We start from the raw sequence: 21,751 nt of genomic DNA, 5'->3' as shown, positions 1-21,751 counted from the left end.
AAGCTGAGATGATAAGTTAAGGTTCTAAGAGAAGTTGTACTATCCATAAATTAACATAATGGTGTTTCCTAGTTATATTTCTCAAGGAAGATTAAATTAATATCCTGAATTAGGAAGAGAGCATGCATGTCTAATGATCCTGCCATGCCTCCACAGTGGGACTTGTAAGATGAAACTCCCTGTCTATAATAGCAGTCCTGCCTTTTCTCTGCTTATGGATGGATATGTTTGTTTGTTTATTTTTGGCCTACCTCCTATCCACCTTATATATACTTTATTTCTATATGGATTGTGATCCTAGAGCACTTTAGTCATTGATCATATTTCTACCATAATGGAAACAAGAAAGAAGTGTGTGTTTATGATTGGTGCTTAAGGCCATTAATTGGGAAAACATTGAAATAGTTTCAAAGTATACCTAAGTATGTAATATACAACTAGTTTCTGTTCCTTCATATACATGACAGTCATGACTGATTAGACATGAACAAATTAAGCATTTACTTAATGCTGCAATGTTGCAAAGGGTATTTGCCCTTGGTGTACAGGGACACCTTTACATGGGGCTATGAAAGGGTCATGTCTGGTTGCTCCCGATGGAAGTTTGTGAGGTTAAGTGCAGACACATACCGAGCGGATGGTACAGACAGGTGTGAAAGCATTGGTCCCGCAGGTGAATAGCCGGTCCCCGCCCACCAAGAGCACTCTGATATAATTCTGGCATTCCTCCTGGAAAACAAAAGCATCAGGGACACACTGAGAAGTCCTGAAGGCAATGAGGATGGTGAGCACGGACATACTATGTCTACCAGGAAAAAGAAAAAGACTAGTTCTTCGCCAGTGTTGACCAAAGGCAGCAATCGAAACCGTTGACCTTATATCTATACCCAGACACTTGTTCAGTGGATAGTATTTACTAAGGCAGGTGTGCATCTAGTTATAGCTTCTAAACATGTCTTCTTTTGATAAACATGAATTCCTTGAATTGTACTACAAACATTAAGCTTTCATAGATACATATAGGAAAATAAATAAAATTAGTCTATTCGATGCTTTGCATGGAAATATTAGCTGCCTTAGAAGGCTTGTGTAGCCTTAATCCTATGCCAAGAACCTTATGTAACCATGGAATACTAAGAGAGGGAGAGACGTCTTCCCCAGGAGAGAGCATACCAGGGGGCACATCAACAGACCCTCCCAATGGGACTAATATTGTGCCAGGATGCCACGGTGCACTCCTTATAGAGTACCAGGATGCTGTGATGATTTGAATACCTGACAAGAAAGATCCAATCGTATAGCAACTCAGCTCTCTGGTCACATGAGCTTCACTGTCAGTAACAGTAAGAGTTTGCATCATGCGCTCTGCTCTATAGCCTGGCTCAGACAACGCAAATTGCTCACTCACAAGAATTTGAGTTCTGGAAGAAAAGTGAGCTATCAAATATACATGATTCTCTTTGCTCCATTGCTAACAATAAAAGCAACATATCATGACTGGCTGAGAAAACGGAGAAAACAAACAAACAAAAAAAAAAAACAGAAAGTGCTGTGGAACATTACCTGAAGATGTTTGTTTATGCTGTAGAACGTTTGTTTAATGATGCAAAGATGGGTTGCATTCTTTAATGCTGCATTTGTTTAACTGTGAAATTTTGTAACTTTGCCTGTCTAAAGCACCTTGATTGGGCTAATAAAGAGCTGAAGGGCCAGAGGCTGGGTGGAGATAGGAAAGGTGGGGCTGGCATGCAGAGATTAAATAGAAGGAGAAAAAGATACGAAGGAACAAGAAAAGGAGAAGGAGAGGAGGACATCAAAGGTCCAGCCACCCGGCCACCCAGCAAGCCGCAGAGTAAGAAGGGAAGAGAGGTATAGAACAGCAAATGATAAAAGTCCAGAGGTCACAGGTAGATGAGATCATTTAAGTTAAGAAAACTGGCTAGAAACAAGCAAAGCTAAGACTGGATATTTATAATAATATCCATGGATTATTTGGGAGCTGGGTGGTGGACCTCCCAAAGAGACAAAGAATAAACAACAAGAAAGATCCAAGTTAGCAGAAAATTGGAAAATAAGTATGAATGATTATTACTTCTTGGGTACTGAGAAAAGTAGAACAGTTGGGGGAACAAAGCTTGTTTTGTTCTTAAATGGAGCAGGTTAGCAGAAAATTTGGAAAGTAAGTATGTATAATTGTAACCACGTGGGTACTGAGAAAGTACGGCACTTGGAGGAGCAAAACTTGTTTTGTTCCCAAATGGAACAGGTCAGGGGAGTTCCAAGGAGCAAAGACCACCATGGAAGGCTTCAAAGATCCTTTCCCAGATGAGGGGACCAGGGCACAGAAACCTAGGAGTTTGGATCAAGTGGATCAAAGGGAGAACTAACCTAGGAAACCAAGGGCGGTGTGTGTGAGGTGCCTCCACCAAGACCTTCCAGAACACAGGGCAGAGTGTCCTTGATGGAATTCATGGATACACCGTCATGATAATGACCCTGTAATAAAGACTGTGATGGAAAATTACAGACGGTGACGAGGGTGGAGTGCTGCCTTTGGAATTCTTTCGAGGACAATGTGAGGGGGAACAGAAATTTTTTTCTTAAAGCAAGAGGCCACCCCAAAGAGTGAGTCTCACTAGAGGAAACCACTCTGCTGTAAAGAATAAGCCAAAGGGAAATTGTTCCAACTGAAAAGACCTGAGCAGCTCCTGATGTCTGCAGACCTGGCAAGGGGAGAGCAGGCAACCCAGTTAGTTATGAAAGGAAAGGGAAAGACGGAGATAACAGTGTGTTTATGCAAGTCTCCCAAATGAAAACACAGTGCCAGGGAGACAGAAGGCTGCCACCTTCCTGCAGGCATGTCACAGCCTGATGGGAAGCAGAATGTCAGCTGGGGTGTGTGATAGAGAAATGTACAGAGAGAAGCACAAAAGGCTCAAGTGGTTCTTTAATCAAAGAAACAAGGATGAGAGAGCACGGGGAATTATTTCAGCTGCAGTGGAGGGTAAAGGAGCATGTTCTGATAATGAGGACTTTGTAAGAATTCGCTAGGCCTTGACCAGTTTCCCCAACTGAATGTTGAGAAGGAACGGAGCCGTGGAAGGGACCAGGGTGTCAGAGAAGGAGACCAGAACCAAGGTGGTCAGAGAAGGAGGCCTGTGCTCCATCTCTCTGACAGAGTGGAAGTCAGATTATAGCCTTTAGAAACCTCAAGGGGCTTGTGATGAGTGGAACCGATTGAGCGTAATAGAATATATTCTAGAAGACCCATCATATGGACTTCCATCCTCCTGGCATAGAAAAGGTCAGTTAAAAAGGCTAAATGTCACCAGTTGGACCAAATCAAGCTTGCTTATAGGTCCTTCAAACATGACACCCAGAGGAGATCACTGTGTGTCTTCAACGCTTTTAAGACCTGAGTTCAGCCAAGGCTTAGCTCGGCTCCCACCTTCTGTGTGCCTCCCTTAGTGATTCTCTCCTCTTTAATGCACAAGCCGCTACCTCTTACTTGAAAATGTGAAAACATATTCTTAAAATATCTCATTCTCTTAAAGAAAGGCTGGGGCAAGTTCAAGCAAAATAAAATGCAAAAAAGGGAAAAGAACACTCTATCAAAAAAATGTGTAGCTGTGTGCAGATACGTCTGTCAAGCAGGGTGGACCCACTGGTGTCTTCTCAGCAACGCATGAACTGCTCATCAATTTTAATGAGGTAAGAACGAGATTGGGAAGTTGACAAGTTTATGCTACCCACAATATATGTGTCTTCCTTTTAATGATATATTACCTTTATTCACATCTAAGGTGATCAGAAGGAACAATATATGTGTGTGTGTATCTATATATTTGTGTGTGTGTGCAGATGAGTATATATACATGCTTATGATGCAATCCAGAATCATCTCTCATGTTCTATGACTCTCCCTAGGTAACAAAATATAAGGATGCTCAAACGCCTCATACAAAAATATGTAGAATTTGTCTCTAAGCTCTACATATCTTACCATATGTTTTTAATTACCTGTAGATTATTTTTTAGTACCTATAGAATATAAATCCTATGTGAACAGATTTTATGTTGTTTAGGGACTAATGTAAGGAAAAAACTTTTAATTAAGAAAAATCACACAAATACACAGTATCTGGTGTGCATAATCTGCAGAAGGTGCCTTGTCTGGGATGAAGGGTCTTAGCTCTTAAAGCAATCGTGTAGCATACAGGCATGTCTAGAGCATCCCTCGTGAGTCGTTAAACTCATAACCATTCTAAACGTTCACATTTCGGGTAAAAACATCAAGCTCCAGCCCTCCATCACCAGGTTCCCAGGCAGAAGGTACCATGACTTTCTTTTCTTAGTTACTAGAAGTTGACCTTTTTACAAGCATAAGTTGACAGCCGAGGAGGCAGGACACAGGACACAGAATGAACAATAATACAAAGCCTTAGATCCTAATCCAAATTCTCCCACCATTTAGCACAATAATGCTAGGAACTTAGTGTCAAAAGTACTGAAATGAGATCATGAACAAGAACATTTTGAAAATTATGAAATTTCATAAATGCACAAAGCAGCTCTTTCATTCTTTAATAATTACTTATGTTTCCTTTGTGTAGTCCAGAAATGCCATGGGGGAGGCAGCTGAGTCCAGACAGAAGAATCAACAACAGACAAGGCGTTCTTGTTAGCTGCTGAGACAATTAGCTATTTGTGTCTAAAATAATATTTATGTAAAATGTATTTAAAGTGTTCTAAAGTTTGACTTCAATAACACATATTTCAAAGACAATGAATTGTAATAGATCTTGTTATACTGCTTTTGCATCAATAAAAATGGATTCTTTCCCCGACTTTAATGCATGTAGGTACTTACAGCATTTCAGCCATAGTGAGCAGAAACATCTAGAAGTAAATTAAAACTCAGACCTTACTCAGGATCCCCAATATCAGTGCCTACTTTCCTTGCAAGCCTTAATTAAAGATTTGAGTAACTTCTTGTGGCTCCGATTCCCTAGGTTATAAATTTCATGCCCCCACCACATGAAAGAATGCTTTTCCTTGACCCAGGAACACCAGGGGAGGAATCCCGAGCTCTGTAGCCAGCTGAGGAATGTTCTCACCAGAGAAGTGGGTGCGGGAAGAAGCCGTGATGTAGGATCAACCACCTCCTTCCACACACCACAACTTAATGGCTGGGCAGTGAAATGCATTGTACTGTATGGCACACACAGCTTTTGGGGACAGTAGAAAAGAACTGAGTTCAGTTAAAAACGCCTGAATTGCTTGCATTTTTAAAATGTCACATTTTTGCATTGTTCTTTCTACTGTAGGGAGAAGAGAGACTTTGTAATTCTGTGCACATTCTCAGAATACTACAGCATGAGCAAATTTAGTAAGTATCTGAATTTTCCTTATAAATTCATGACCACCAAGAAAAGTGTGAATTCCATCCCTCCAAAGAGACACTATTCTGGCCACATTGAAATGTTACTTGATTTGGATTCTCAGTGTTGTCAGTCTGGGGATCTTCAGGATGTCTGAAATCTGAGTGGAGGGCCTGCCCATGGCCACCTCTCTTGGGGTGCTTTCTCAGAAGCTGTCTTATTCTCTTCCTTTTATGTGTCCCAGGTGCTAGGCTTGGGTTCCCCACTGGGTGGGAAATATGCCAATGCCCAGGTGAGGAAAGAAAAGAGATGGGAATTAAGGAAAGAGGATTTTGGGAAGGTAGTTAGGGTAAGGTATTATTTGTTCTCACCTCCTTGGCCAGGCTACAGTGTTATCTATCCTAACAGGTTAGTGAAGCTAGCAACTCACTTGGTAAACATGAGTTTTTACAGTGCACAGTACCTGATCTTCTACTTTATTCTGTTTTGATTTTGAGACAGGGTCTCACTGTTACACCAGGCTGTCCTCAATCTCTGGGACTCTAGTGATTCCTTGAATCAGCTTCCCCAGGAATTAGAATTATAGGCAGAAATCAGCTCAACAAGCGACTCCATAAACTGAATACTAGTTCAATGGAACACTGCATTTTAAAACTCTGGGTAAACTAATAATCATATTTACTACAACCTAAAATAAAATTTGATTTATCTTGCACACAATATATGGTGTGTGAAATTTATCTTCATTTATTTTAATACATTAATCTTAAGGGTGAACAAACACAGTTGAAATTAACTTATAATTACCAAGATTTGCCATTATTCTTAGTCCATTAAAAACCCAAATCATACGAACTATAGAGGGATGATTTGATGTGAGGACATTTCTTTCCTCATTTTCCTTATTTGTATTAGAGAAACTCAATTTTGTGTATTGGCAGTTTGTTCCTTCTTGGATCAGGGGGGTGTATTACATAATGGCCATGGATGATATTAGTCTATCAAATTAGTTTCTAAATAAGAAATTAACAAAAGGTCACCACTTGAGGTGGGATGTGGGTTGCTGGATTCAGCTGAGCAATTTCCACAGTAGTGACAACAAGCTAGGAAATGAAGCCACCTGCACACTCTGATTAAGGACTTGTAGCCTATGCTGAGAGAAAACTGGATGACCATGCAGGTCTTGGTATTCTCTCCTAACACACAAGGACCACAAAGAGTTGGAACTCCGGGAAGGGGAATAGAATTAACTGTTAGCATTCTCCAAAGTCTGGGAACCAAATATACTAATAGGTTCCTGGTAAAATAAAAAAAAAAATACTCCGAGGGATTAAAAAATTGAGCAATGTAAAAATTAACAATGCATAAATCATTTGATAAATTAAGTCACCAATTCCCTGGGAATGTCTGGAGTAAATTTGGTTGTATTGGGTTGCCCTGCCATGAAGGGCAGAGGCAGGTGAGCTGCTAAACAGACCGCATGTAAGAAAAAGACTCCTTGAAAATACTTCCTGCCCCCACCATCTAAAGTGGTGAGGATGGTCAACTGAATGAGACCCACTGGAGTGGGCTTAGTGTGCTCATCACTCATACAGGACTGGCAACCTCCACCCTGTGTGCCAGAGGGCTGCAGATGGGCACCACAGCCATAAAGAAACCATTGGCACAGCTCATGGTCAGGCATTGGATGATTAGCACAGCATCATGAGGCAAAGACAGAAGCCTACAGGGCTTTCCAAGATGGATAACGGATAGAAGGAGGGTTGGAACACATCGGCTGTGCCCTAAGAACTGAGCAAAGCATGCTGGGAACAGTACTCACGCCAATAGCAGTTTAAGAAGAGAGAATAAGATTCTCATGAGCAGTAAGGACAGTATTGAGGAGGGGGAGCAGGGGCGATTCTCAGGTCTGAGGTTAGCAAAATCTAAAACAAAAACCAAAGTTACAGACACAGACTCCATTGTAGGGCACCTGTTAACCAGTGCAACCACAGTAACAGGAAATAAGAAAAGAAGAGAAACTGGCCAATAGCGAAGAGAAAATAAAAAGGAAAGGGGAGAAGGGGAAAGGGGTAGCCCAATGGGGAGAAAGAGCAGCCAGCTTACCAGCTAGTGCCTAGGCCTTCTGGAAAATAACTATGTCACCAGGCAGGCACTGTGTTACAGTGTTGAAGCTGAAGCCCTGAGAGCCCAGTGTGTCCACTCCTGAGCAGTGAGCCAAGCTATTTCCCTATCATTATCCCCACCCTGTGTAATTGTATAACTGGTCTCTCTCTGTTTACTGCTCAGGATTTTTAGGGAGTTTTAGGGACCTTTAGGAGAAGGTACCTAAATACTGGAGATTGCAACCTTCCCTATTCGTGATTCCTCACTAGTACATAACCTCTCACTTGTGCTCCCAAAGGCAACCTCAATACAGTGACTGGTTCGCCAAGTACAATTTGGGTGGGATCATTTCTTCTGTCTGCTGATGATTCTCTGTCTAGGGTGAACAGATGTTTGTTCGCGGCTCCTCAGGAAAAACCACACAAGGGAATGGAGCATACTTACTCTGGATGCCTGGCTGGCAGGGATAAATAAGAGTGCTCAGATGTATCCAATGATTGAGTAGCAACATCCCAGAGAGCCAACAGCCATGGAGAAGTCACATCTCCCAACCTTGCTATGTTTTACAGAACTCACCAAGCAAGTTAGAGAGTTCTCTACTATTTTTTTATTTATATCATTATACACTCATTTATTTGCAAGAATTTCATATTCCGGTCCTTTGCAACCTGGAGCTGCTAGTGTAGTTTTGTAAATTTTTAATGATTTAGCTCAGAGGTATTTCTGATGATTAAATATCTTTTGGTAAACAAGGTCTATCAATTTCTGCATTCTTTCCTCTCCTCCCTCCCCTTCTCTTCCTTCTTTCGCTCCCTCTTTCTCTCACCCTTCCCTTCCTTTCTGCAGCCATGTATTTCTGCTTAGCTAAGCTTATTATCACCTCTCTCCTTCTACACTGCTGAGATCTGCTTCGTCGTCCAATTCTCCTAAGGGACAGGGAGCAAGACAGACAGTCACACTGTTATCAACACACAGTTGAGAGCCCCTTGCTCCTGCCCACTCCATGTGCTGTATTGTCCCGCATGCTCGTGGCCCTGAGGCCAATGCTGCTCTGCCAGCCGCTTCTGTCCATGCCGCCTGTATGGGCATTTCCCCACGGACCAAAGTGCAGTCAGCATTAGAAAAGTCTACACTCTCCTCTTTCTACCAGTGTGTTCTGCCTCTGTTGGTTCGCAGACTTTCCAGGGCTCACTGCGCTGGAGAACAGCTGCAAGGGAAACTCCACAGGGAACAAAGTTCACCTTTCCTGAAGACAGAGTTCCTGGAAAGATAAAGTCCTGTGTGTGTAGCCAACCCCAAATTGTTTGAAAGCATCGTGTGTGAGTACTAGCATGCACCCCAACCTCAGTGGTTTTTTTTAAGGAGAATTTGGGAGTGTAGATTTCAGCATTGATGGAGATAGAGCAAATCACAAGGATTTGCAAAGACCATCAAGATTGCATCTCGTATCATTCTGGTGCAGAGCTTTTATCGGGCAAGTGTTGAATATTTGTTTTGTAGGAACAAGATAATGCAACTACATAACTGTTCTCTGTAGTTAGCTGCAAAATATAGAAGAGACAAACTAAATACTATTTTAAAATTATTTCTTATATTTTTCTAACAGCATCATAGCGAGTTTATTTTGAATCTTATATAATGATTCAAAGTACCCATTAGGTCTTAGTTTACTTTCTGATCTTTCTTGAAGTGACTGTTTGCTGTGACTCATTTCTACTGAACGTCAAAACACAAAACATTTACTCTTCATGCGTGTCCCACTTTGCAGGGATTCCTCCTATCAGCTACCTAACATTTTATATGCAGTTCCCAGCACAGGGTGGGGTACCATACCCTCTGTTTTCCTTACCTTCGATTTGCCCTTGCTATAACAGGCCTTCTTGGTAGCTTCATCACATTCCCACTTCACAGCCTGCAAAGAGAACACGGGCAAAACTTTAGGGCTTTGGAAGAAGAGGGAAAATAGGAAGGTCTCAGTGGCTATATTAGATCATTGGCGCATCTTTGTGCTAACACCTTCACAGTGGTATAGAATTAACATCAAATACAGGATAACAAGTCATGGGCTCACATTTAACTTCAAAATTAAGACATTTAAAAGACTTTTCCATTCATATTCAAAGTAGCAGGACATTCAGGTACAGTGACTGGTTAAACAAGGTTGATTACTTGAGGAAAATCAGGGTAAGCAACCAGCTTAAAAGATCTGAACCACTCAGATTACAGTGTGTCATGCATCAACACACACGGATAATGCCAGGATGACTGTGCATGTTCCAGCTACCACAGTATCCATAGACACTACAGTAAGGGTCTGATGGGTTTGTGCACAGTGCACAGTGACTGTTGCCCATCTCCATGCAGTCACTAGCTCTATTTAGAGCCATGCTGTTGAATATTCTTCAAGCTTTTCAAATCTACCCCATGCTGACCAAGTTGAGCAATGTATGAGCACCACTAGCCGCAAAGAGACCCTGGGACACATAAGATGATTGTGGGTGTTCCCAAGACAGAGGCGATCCACAAGCCGTGTCTGCAAGTCGCTTAACACCTGGTTAGCCATGGAACTATTGTTTTTTCCTACTATTTTGTGTTGTGAGAAATTTTATATGGAAAGCATTTCTCCTTTTTTTTCATATCTTCTTGTTGTAATAGTTTTCTAACTAGCAAAATTAGATTTCTGAAGATTCAGAGTTATGGACCAGTGAAGTTATTGTCAGGAAAACATGTGAGGAGCAACCTTGTTAGGTCAGAAAATTTCAAATAATAAACTAAACTAAATCCAATATACAATAATAAGCAGAAAAATACTGCCTCTACACCCTGTGCACCAGAGAGAACTGTTTTTCAATTCTCCAAAATGCAGGAGAAGATATGGTCAGGGCACTGTTAGTTAAAATGTTAGTGAAGTGCTCTATATGAAGGCCTGAGAGCCCAGCTTTGAGGAAGTGGAGACAGAAAGGGCTGTGGAGCTTGCTACCCAGATGGTCTAGTCTCATCAGTGAGTTTTAGACAAGTGAGAGACCATGATGAAAAAGAAACAAGACCCACCAAAGTAGGTGTTACCAGAGAAATGATACCCAAGATGGACTCCTCTGACACACACACATGCACACACACACATTCATATGTATACAAACACATAAGTATACCTGCAGCCATCTGATGCATTTGCACACACAGAGACACCCATGCCTTAAATGCTGATGTAAGTTAGAAAGGAAGGCTCATGAGTTTCAAGTCTGCCTGGGCTGTAGACGAGTTATGCTCAGCCTGGGTGACCTAGTGGGGCCATAAAACAGAGAGCTGAGGATGGAGCCTTTGCCTGCCAAGTGGGAAACCTGAGATTCAATGCACAGTAATGCAAGAACAAAGTAAAATATTAATAATCTCCTGAATAAACATAAGAGGTCTGAGTAGCAGGGTGAGCCCCAGGATTAAGGGAGAATATTATTCAAATGCCATCAAAGTTAGATAGATCTCACTGCTGCCAGTAAACAAACAGCTGCCCAATTCTACCTGCTGCTCAAGTGGCCTTCACATTTTCAAGATAAATATTGGCCAAGGACCAGGAGTGAGAAGAAATAGGAAAAAAAGAGAATGAGTTTTCATAAATATTTTATTACTTCGTCCAGAAGACTGAAAAGCAGCAATTGCTCACACAAGTTTATTGGATCAATAGGAGAACAGTACATAGCTAACTTTCCTCTTATTTGAAGTAGACAAATAACTTCTGGAGGCATTCCAACTTTGTACCACCAGCATGGCAGCCACATTCAAATCCAGAATTAATTGAAAACCATGACCGTTTAACTTTCTACAGTTTCCTATTACTCACGAACAGAAGGAAAAGGAAATTATAATCTAATGGTGGGGATTTACCCAGGGAAGACAGCGAAAGAAACAGATTGTCAGCTACTGCGGAGCTGTATAAGATATGGAGTTGGGAAGAGACTTTTCTAGATTTACATGAGAATCAAGAGTTCCGGATTAACCTAGCAGCAGCCTCCTCTTTATTCACCAGAATAGACTTTGCCTTGTGGATCTTCTGGCAGCTATGAAAACACGCTGCCCCAGGAGACAGCCACAGGGGCTAGTGGAATTGTCTTGCACTAGATTTGACTTCTCAAAGGTTCTGCTCTTCTCTTCAAGCTCAGCTCCCTTTGAGTTCCGTTCTCATGCCCTTTATTGTAAGGGCCCATCCTTGTTGATGAAAGGCCTTCCACTCCAGCTCCATACCCAGCCTCACCGAGACTGGCTATTTGTATGTGTATCATTATTTTGGAGCAAAACCCATAATTGACTTAGGAAGTGTTCCATATACTTAGCTTCACGTTCATTCTAGCTACATTTAAACCAACACAAATCTGTTTTTCTGTCAGTCAAAACAAATGAAAAGCAATTTTTACATCTCCAATCTCAGTCAACTCAGTCTTACTTCTTCAATATTTTTTTAAAACGTAAGTTTTGTTTTTGTTATCCTTTGTCTTTTCAACCAGAGGAGAAAAAAAGAAACATGAATATTTTATTATCCAACATTTCAAGCTTATTAAACATGTCAGAAGCAAACAAAACAATAATAGTGGTTATTTGAATAATCAGCGAATCAACGATTTTGTAGATAAATCAATCTACATTTATAAAGACTAAGGATTTGGGCATGTAGCCCATTTTTCTGTAGAGACACATAAATAACTTCTGGGATACTAAATCGGTTTTAAAAGTTTTGCTGTAGTTCTTTACATAGAGCCCTTTCATCATTTAATATTTATTAAATATCTACTGAGTAGAATTCTTTCTGTCCTATAACATTTGATGGGACAAGAAAGATAATATTTGGTCACATCAGGTATTAATTTGAATTAAAAGTATCTTTTTCAATATCTTTAAATAAAATCATTTCAGAACTAGAAATAAAAGAGTCTACTGCATCGTTGATCAGACCACACAGCACCAAGTGGACCCTTTTCCTGGTACGGTAGCTTCAAGGTGGCACAGGTCAAGCTCATTGACATGATTGGGCATTCTCCCTCTTTGGCAAGTTGCAGTGCTACAGTTCCGTCCATAAAGAAGCATCCAGAACAACAGAACACGACTCTTAGACTTTTGGAACCCGAGGATGGAAGGAACTTCCCACTGTTTCACAGTAGACTGGGCAGAGGGACATGCTCCAGCCCTGACAAATGAAGCTGTGATCTCAAGAGGAAGTCAGATGTTAGAAAGAAAAAAGATTGCCTCTTTTGATGTACTTGTTACACACACATAAATCCCCAGTCCTCAGAAGTGTATAAACAGAGTTGTGTATTATCACATTCCACAGGCAGAGAAGTTAATTAGATGGGGACTAGCAGTGGCGGATGCTTTTCATAACAATGAAGAGAACAACATCCCAGGCAGATGGGCCACTGCTCCGTCAGCAGATGGATCTGCTAATTAGATATCGGCAAAGAATAACATTTGAAAAAAAACTAGCTTAATTACACAGCACCAAAACTTAATAACCACCTGAGGGATTTCATTTTCGCATGTTTGCATTTATATTCTTACGTCATGTATTTCTGGGACACACTGGAGAGTGTCACATTGTCACCACTGTTATGAACAAATTGTCAGGGAATGTGAGGCCACATCTTCGTTCAAAAAAAAAGCAAAACTCAGATGAAAATTGAAGCAAGTGGGGGATTCCATGGAGTTTGAAGAGTGTCGGTCTAGCCAACCTGGAACATGGCTGTCTTCACTAGTCTCCTTCATATGGCATCAATGTCTGCTACAGGGTGACACAAATCTCACCGTGGTGAGGTCAAATATCTTAGTGATTTTGGGAGAGCTGTCTAATGCGTGCCATCGTCTTTATGTCTCATGTTAAATGCGACTGTTCACTTTTCACAGGGATCCACACAATTCCTGCTTCCTGATTATGTCAGGGACTCCATTTGTTTCCTGTGGGCAGTCCCTCAAGATCACGAGGCTGGAAGGGAACCTCCTCCAAGTTTAACTGATGTATCTGTGTGGTAAGTTTTTAATTCTTGCTAGACTAACACCCACATGCAATTCAGCTATATGTCTTAACTCTAGAGATCCCATAAGTAGTACAATATTTTTAAATACTATACTAATACCTATAGTTATTTTACATAACACCAAAACAAAGTCACTTTGGCTAAATGCATAGTGGCTCCAAATGTTGAATGTTCTTTGCATATTTGGCTTCTTAATTAGTATGGATAATGCTGTAGTTTTCTAGGCCTGTTTGACAAACATCTTAACCAGATGAATGCGCTCCTACAGATTTGGAGGCTGGGTGTCTTAAATCAGCGCAGTGGTGGGAATGCCTTTAGAAATCAGGAGGACTCTGCCTACGCCTCTGTGGCAGACTTTAGCAGGGAAAAGGCCTTTGGTATTCCTTGGCTTGTGCTTACAACAACCGTCAGATATCACAAGACAGTCTCCTGTTCTTGGAACAAAATTCCCTCTTCTTGTAAGGTCACGAGCTACGAGATCAGGGCCCAACACATACTGATGATGACAACCTCATTATGATCCATGTATTCATTATACAAATTATAATACCCAAACAAGACTTATTTCTAAATAAAGTCGCATTTTGAGGTGTGTTTGATTGGAGTGTGTGATAGTAAACTCAGTAGAGTGTCACATTTGGGCTGATGACGACACACTAATAAGAGCCATTGCTCTGTGTGAAATTTGTGCTCATATCTAATGCAAAAAAAAAAAGGACAGTTCTTTGAACTTGGGTGTGCTAGCTACAGTAGCAAGGTTTTCATTTTTGTTTTTCACATTTTTCTCACTTAGTTGTCTGTAATTCATTTGATAAGTATAATTACTATAAGATTTTGGATGAAGATACTGTCTGGATATTTGCCAAAGCCCCAGCGATTTCATGTAGCTCACTAAGTCTGAAACTTCATGGCTTGGTTTTGCACCTGTCCTAGCCTGCAACGGAGATGACCAAGTTAAATATCTCTTGGTCACTTGATTCTCAGGGTTTCTTTGCTTCCCTTTGCTGTGATTCAGAAAAATACACACCTGAAGCACACACATTTATACATGTCTGAGGTCAGAGCTGGTGGCATTCAGTCGATTATTAATCACAAAATCCATCGATTCACGTGTCACGGAAGGTATTCATTTTTAAAAACTCTGGACCCGCTCACAGCTCAAGTATTGATTTTAAGCAGCTCGTGATTCACGTAGTTCAGCAACCGCACAGCCAGGGTGTGACCTATGAAAGCTGGGTTGGCTTTGAGAACTCCAACCCAGCCCGATTTCAATATAATAGTAGAGCTCTGTTTCCTCCCAGATCTGAGGTCGCACGGTTGCTGTGCTCGTTCCACCAGCAATGAAAGCCAAACATATCTAGAACATTCTATCATCTTTATTACTGCCTCTGTTGACTCTGTTCCAGGTGGTTTGTGATGGTTAATAAGGTTGTGGAACGTAGACCAGACTTGGACGGTGTGGTTGTGTGGCCTGTGCACGACCTAAGAAGCCAATGTAGCCATTGCTCAAGCCTCCTACACACCTGTGCCCAACGGTTTGTAATTGTATGTGCAAATTTCTATCTAGGATGGGATTTAGTTTAGTGTTAATCACTAGTGCAGAGTGTTAGAAGCATATGGTTCATGGGGGGGGGGGGGGGATACAAAAACAAGCCCCAAATCCCAAAGGCAAGCAAAAGCATTAACTTTTCTCTCCTATTCGCCAAGAAGCAAACTGGACAGGAGGCCAGGTTGCCTGGTTCACTTTCTTATATGTGGCCCATAGAACTATGATATACATACAATCTGCAAACACTGTATTATTGTAAGAAAAATGGATATAAAATATCCTACACTAGTGACAAAACCGGCTCCAGAACATCCCACCAGCTCCCAACCTCCACCATGGGGGAGAGGCACAAGCCTTGGCTGGCAGAGTGGACTCATCACCTCTAGCCACCAAAACAATTCCTTCTGACTAGGGGCAAGGAGGATAAGGCTGATTGAAAATGGGCAAGGAACAATCTAGATCATTTTCACAATGATAGAGTGATAACTACATTTATTCCAATAACATTGCAAGCACCTCCCAGATGAGAAGGTGGTGATGAAGCTAGGATGAAGGTGGCCTGGAAGCATTGTGTTAGAAGAGATCTCTAGAGCGTGAGGCTAAGACGACAGCGTTGGATCACGGCACCTGCCCTATCCACTTACTGGTTGACTTTGCTCTGACTAACTACTTCTGAAAACATACACATTTACACCCCTCAAGGAGTAAAAAACGAGGCCACCTTGAATCTCATTTATGTGGGGGTGAGATCCAAGATGATATTAGATCCCTTTCCCACGGGCAGTACAGTAAAGAAAGGTCCCCAGGCAATGTGACAACAGAACTTACTGAGGGACACCTAGGTTTAAAATTCTGCACAAGTCATCTTCTTGTATCAAAAACAAACTCCAAAGGATTGGGGGTCTCGGGAAGCACAAACGAGAAACCATGGCTTTGGGAAAGAGATGCCTCGGGTGACCGACTTCAAGGATGTGGATTGGACTAGGAGACAGAGGAACTGAGTGAGACACAGAGTTCCCACAGACTCTCTCCACAACAGGAGTGAGCCCCCTGGGGTGGGGCTGTGGAAGAAGCTAATCAGCAGGTAGCCCCACATCGGAAAACATTACCTAAGAGAAATATTCTCGGCTCCAGAGTGTCAAATAAATTTTTTCCATGGATTCAAGTAGGACTGCCTTGAAATATGGCCTTGTCCATTCTGTAAGCTTAAATTTAGTGAAAATTCAATTACTAGAGGAACAAGTAGTCATTTTTATACATGAGTTCCTGAAAGCATTACTATGTATATGACAAAACGCGAACTCAGTCAAGCGCGGGATAAGGTTCTGACACCACAGTCGGCCAGTCCCAGGGACTGTGCCTCTTCTTTCATTAGTTCCAAGTATCTCTGGATGTAGAATCATAGTTTTTAATGCTTTCTCTTAAAACATTTAATTATGTCCTGTGTTGCATACAGTGTTAATGTGATATTTGTTAGAGACTAGCAAATGAAAATCAGGTTTTATCTGAAAGAATATTCTGCGTCTCTGAAGAGGAATCCTGGGCTGATTAAGGTGTGGGAACTAGCAAACACAGCTGAGTGCTGTAAGGAACATGGACATGAGGCCTCCTAAAACAGTCATTAAAAATTACCCAAGGCAGCTGGTTGTGGCGCACGCCTTCAATCCCAGCACTCAGGAGGCAGAGCCAGGTGGATCTCTATGAGTTCAAGGTCAGCCTAGTCTACAAAAACTAGTTCCAGGACAGATTCCAAAGCTATAGGGGAACGCTGTCTTGAATAACAAAAGCAAAAAAAAAAAAAAAAAAAAAAAAAAAAAACAAGAAAATTACCCAAGGCAGTATATTGGTATGGGATACTTTTAGGAACAAGTAACTTGGTACGAGGAGGAAGCCGCCTCATGGTTGTATATGCAAGAGTGCTTGCTTTTGTGGCTTTGGTCAGCATTCTCTTTCACAAATCTGAGGACTATCAGTGATCATAAGCTAGCACTGTTGAGAAAAGAAGTGGAAACAGACCCCTTGACCTTAATACAGGGGCGAATTCTGGAGCCACATGATGAGATTCATTGTGGAATATGTCTGAAGAGTTTGAAAGGGACAATATCTAACGGGGAACCTGAAGGACCGCTGTTGTGAGGCAGGATGCGACAGATGTGGGAAGTGATGCAAGCCATGCCCAGCACAGGGACTGGGAGCGATGAGGGGTCCTGCCTGCCCGCCTTCGTCTCCGTGTTTATTTCCCTGGTGTTATTAGAGCGTCTTATGTTTTCAGGAGGACTGTCTCACTTTTTCATTTTGTATGGTTGTTTCTCAATTGAAATGTAAAGTCACCAAAGCTGTGGTCACCTGTTTGGTTTTTATTATCAAATATTCTGACTAAATCCTCGCAAAGTACTTCTGGCGTGAACGCTCAGATCAATAGCCAATATAGATGCAAATATATGGGGCTCTGTTTCCAGCTTCTCTGTGAATCTCCTATATTCTTTTCCTCTTCTGTCAAGGGCATGAAGAAAACAAACAATTCTCGAGATCTCATTAATTTTCCTCTGGAGATCTGGGATAGAGTGGGCACTCCACATGCACCAGAGCGCTTACAGAGACAAAATTCTGCATCTTTGTTGGGGAATTACTTTACACCCAGCAAACCTCTCAGAGCTCATCATTCCAGTCCCACACACGGATCTTCTAGAAAGATTGGTTTTACTTCCAGCTTGGGAACATATCGATCTACTTGTCCTCAAGCGTCTCCCACGAGCCTTCTACTGCCTTCTCCCCATTTGCTTTGAGCGGAGAGACGTGAACATTGGAAGGCATCTCCTGGTCTATATCTGCCAGTCACGGTTTACTATTTTTTCAAATAATGCATCATGGGTGACACACTTGAGTCCAAGGAGAGCATTGGTTGCAAATATGCAGCAGTGTTAAATGATCCTCATGACAATTGTAGATACACCTATTACCAAGCTAATCTTAACAAAATTGATGACTATTCACTCAAACTTTCTAAATCAAATGAGTCAATTGCAATGAAAAAAACTCCGTCACTTACTTTATAAAAATCTTTTCCCATTTACATTGTAATCTGATTGCTTCTATAACATAGGTCTTAGAATATCTCTACTAGCAAAATTTTTGGTTTAAAAGAGCTCTTAAAACTGTTTTAGACAAACTAAACTAGGAATTGGTGATTTTTTTAAAAAACATTCCTGTCTATGATACCACTGTTGACAAGCATTCTTTTCGTTACGGTCAATCCCTTTCCTTCTATCCACCTCTCAGTAGCTCTTTTCTTCTATGATGGGGCACATTTGACAATTAACTGTCAAATTTCTCATCCTTACCCAACCTCCCATGAAATGAGTTTAATTTTAGGGTAAATGAATTGTATAATTTAATGAATTTTGATGTACGGATATGAGTAGACCCTAACGCACAGCCATTTTAGGTGCCGAGAGTGTAAAACTATTGAGCTAAGTTAATGTCTTCCCTGCAAAACACCCACACCACTAGCCTGGGTCTGGAATGGTACGGAGAGGGCAAAGGGAAGGTTTTACATATGGATTGGAGTCCAGATTTTGAGCTGGGACAGGGAGGAAGGTAACTTTCATCTGGGAGAAGGCAATGCAGACACTCAGACTGGAGATCATATAGCCACAGTCAGAGATGTCTACCAGGCACCCTAAGCTAAAAGAATCAGGAGAGGGGCTCTACTAAAATCTCTGGGGACACCACCCAGCTGCCTCCTGGGCTTTAGTACACAGGCATCATTTTTAAACATCTACTAGGAATGAGTTCATGTTACCATAAGCCTCCAGTGTGTGGTGATTTTGTACCGGTCACTCTCAGACTAGTGGTTCTTAGCCTGTGGGCTGCGATCCCTTTGGGGCAGACAGACCCTTGCCAGGCGTTGCCTAAGGCCATCAGAAAACATAGCTATTTCCGTTACAATTCATAACCGTAGAGAATTACAGTTAATGAAGTAACACTGACAATAATTGTGTACTTGGGGGTCACCACAGCATGAAGAACTGAGTCAAATGGTCACATCATTAGGAAGGTTGAGAACCACTGGCCTAGACACTCACATAGGCTTAGGCCTTGAATTACACACGATAGGCACCGACACAACTCGAAGCACACACAGTAGGTGTGTTGACCTTTGTGTTTCTACCAAACAGCAGAGCACCCTGTTAGAGATTAAAATATGTCACTCTGCAAATGTGCCTCTTTGACGTAAGTATTATCTCAACCTGGATATTTTGAAAAAAAATGAGAGGAACTCTGAAAGCAGAAAAATTGTTTTGTAATAAGAATTTGCACATACAGAGGAAGTCTGCTCTGTGTTGGATTTAGATGAAGACTACATCAAAACTCCAATCCTCAGCCATCTACCTCGAGTTTTTATTCCTCCTTCTGGATGCCTTCCATGCATACATGAGAGAAGCTTGGTGCTAACCTGTTGTTGCTGCCTTGCAATCTTTATTTTAGGTGTTCCAGTCCAAAACTAAGAAAAGTAAAAGAGACTTTATATTTTCCTTACTTACACTATAAATGTGAAAGATGAGGTTACTGGCATCAAGAGCTCCTAGAGAAAGATATGTCACAGCCTTGAGGCAGATGAATGAGGTACTGAATGCAGGTGGGGATGTGTAGAAACGGATTGAGTGCAGTTTTCAGGACAAGTGGATGATTAATCCCAATTATCAGCTTGATGGGCTTTAGAATCACCATGGAAACAAAACCCTGGGTGTATCTAGGATTACCTAGATCAGATCATTTGAGGGGGAAAAGATAAACCCTAATTGTGAGCTATGTCATTCCTCCGAGTGAGGTCTCTGAAAACCAAGTATCAGCATCTACTCCTTGCTGGCCCTCAACTTTAGATACATTGTTAGCAGATACTTCAAACTCCAGCTCTAGCGACTTCGCCTCCACAACAGACTGTGTCCACAACCTTGAGCCAGAAGAAACCCTCTCTTCCTGAAGTTGCTACTGTCAAGAATTTTGCCATAACTATAAGAAAGCTAACGTATACAGCAATAACCAAAATGTCTTAGTTAGGGTTTCTAGTGCTGTAATAAACATAAACATTAAGATCAGCATGGGGAAGAAAGGGCTTATTTCTGCATAGAGCTTGTAGTTAGGGCAGGAACCTGGAGGCAGGGCTGATGTGGAGGCTGTGGAGGAGCGCTGTTTTTTTGGCTTGCACCTCCTGGTTTGCTCAGCCTGCCTTCTTAGAGCACACAGGACCACCAGTCTAATAATGGCATTTCCCCCTGTAGGCCCGTCTCACCCACAGTGATCATCAGTCAAGAAAATGTACCCACGCAGGCCAGTCTGGTGGAGGCATTTTCTCAAATGAGGTTGCGTTCTCAAAATGATTCTAGCCCTTGTCAAGCTGACATAAACGGAAGCCAGCACAGGAGGTTTGAGACGATCTAAAGGAACTGATCAGAGTGTAAGCAAACAGAAGGGAAAGTGTTTGAGGAGGGCAAAGAATTCAGCTAGTGCCCTGGGATGAAATGAGCAGTAGAGTGAGAAAAGAAACCCAAGGTCTTTGGGATGGGGAATAGCCATGTGTGCACCATCACAGGCAGGCAGGCAGCCTAGGAAGAAGTTGCTGGACCAGTCAAGAGGTGAGGTGAGGGGTGTAGGGGTGTATGTGTGTGTGTGTGTGTGTGTGTGTGTGTGTGTGTGAGAGAGAGAGAGAGAGAGAGAGAGAGAGAGAGAGAGATATGTCTGTATGTGTGTATTGTGTGATGTGTGTATGAGTGTGTATGTGTGTGATGTGTGTATGTGTGTGTGTACAAGCAAGACACTGATAGTGAGATCAATAATAGAGAGATGTTATAGAGAAGTCACAGGACACAGGAAAAGATAGAGATAAACAGGAGGTTGTGTTGAGACTGCTGCTAGCAGGCTCAGTCAGACATGGGGAAAGACAACAAGAAGGGGGAAAGTACCAGAACATCCAGGCATTTCAGGGCCAGAAGGGAAGTGTCTTTTGAAAAGTTAGAAGCATGGACAGAATAAGAAAGCTCAAGTCTGGCTGAAGTGAATTCCCACCCCTCCCTCCCATACCTGGCTCTGTGGATTGGGTCTGAGTGACAGGCACACTAGGCCTTCCCTCCCCATAAGTGGCTCACTTCTGGTCATGAGAAATCACCTTATAATTTTTTTTCTAAAGAAAACTATGTTAGGAAGGGAGATCTACTTTCAAACTGCTTAATTGAAAAAGACCAAATTCACACAAATTCATGACACTTTTGAAACCAACACACTTCATTATTTGTAATAAATTCTGGTTCTCAGAGCAAGTTAAAAAAAATACACAAGGCAACCCATATTAATCACATGACAGGTGCCTCTAACGTCACAGGAATTCAAAATAGTCCGGCACAAGACCTTTACTTCAAAGTCACATCACAGTGATTTATTTGCTTGGAATTTCATGTCCTAAGTCAAGTAAATGAGATGATGTAAAAAATGACACAGACAGAAATGAAAAATGAGGGGCAACTTGTAGCTCGCCATCTAGGACATGCAGCAAAGCTAACGAGGTTGGAATTTATGAGCAGAAAAATAAGGAAAGCCGAGCAGCAAATTATGTTTTACATCTGAGCCTTAACATTTCTCTTAGAATTCTGAAAAGGAAATGTTACTAAATGCTAATATTACTTTTTTCTGCCTCCAGT

At 41.7% G+C, this 21,751-nt stretch overlaps 1 protein-coding gene across 4 annotated transcripts in view; it reads right to left on the bottom strand.

The window, feature by feature from the left end:
- Sema5a (semaphorin 5A) overlaps window positions 1-21,751 on the bottom strand; it is a 432,322-nt gene that overhangs the window by 140,409 nt on the left and 270,162 nt on the right. For all 4 annotated transcript variants that reach the window (XM_041632016.1, XM_041632019.1, XM_041632017.1 and 1 more), the window contains 2 exons: window positions 9,337-9,399; window positions 631-729 (listed from right to left, as the gene is read on the bottom strand). In XM_041632016.1, coding sequence (XP_041487950.1) covers window positions 631-729; window positions 9,337-9,399 — 162 coding nt within the window. The remainder of the gene's footprint in view (window positions 1-630; window positions 730-9,336; window positions 9,400-21,751) is intronic.

Source organism: Microtus oregoni, unplaced genomic scaffold, assembly GCF_018167655.1.
Source record: "Microtus oregoni isolate MIOR12 unplaced genomic scaffold, Mior012 000040F_ref0000088, whole genome shotgun sequence".
NCBI lineage: Eukaryota > Metazoa > Chordata > Mammalia > Rodentia > Cricetidae > Microtus > Microtus oregoni.
Note: the sequence above shows the minus strand (reverse complement) of the source record. Positions and strands in the feature narration are given on the sequence as shown.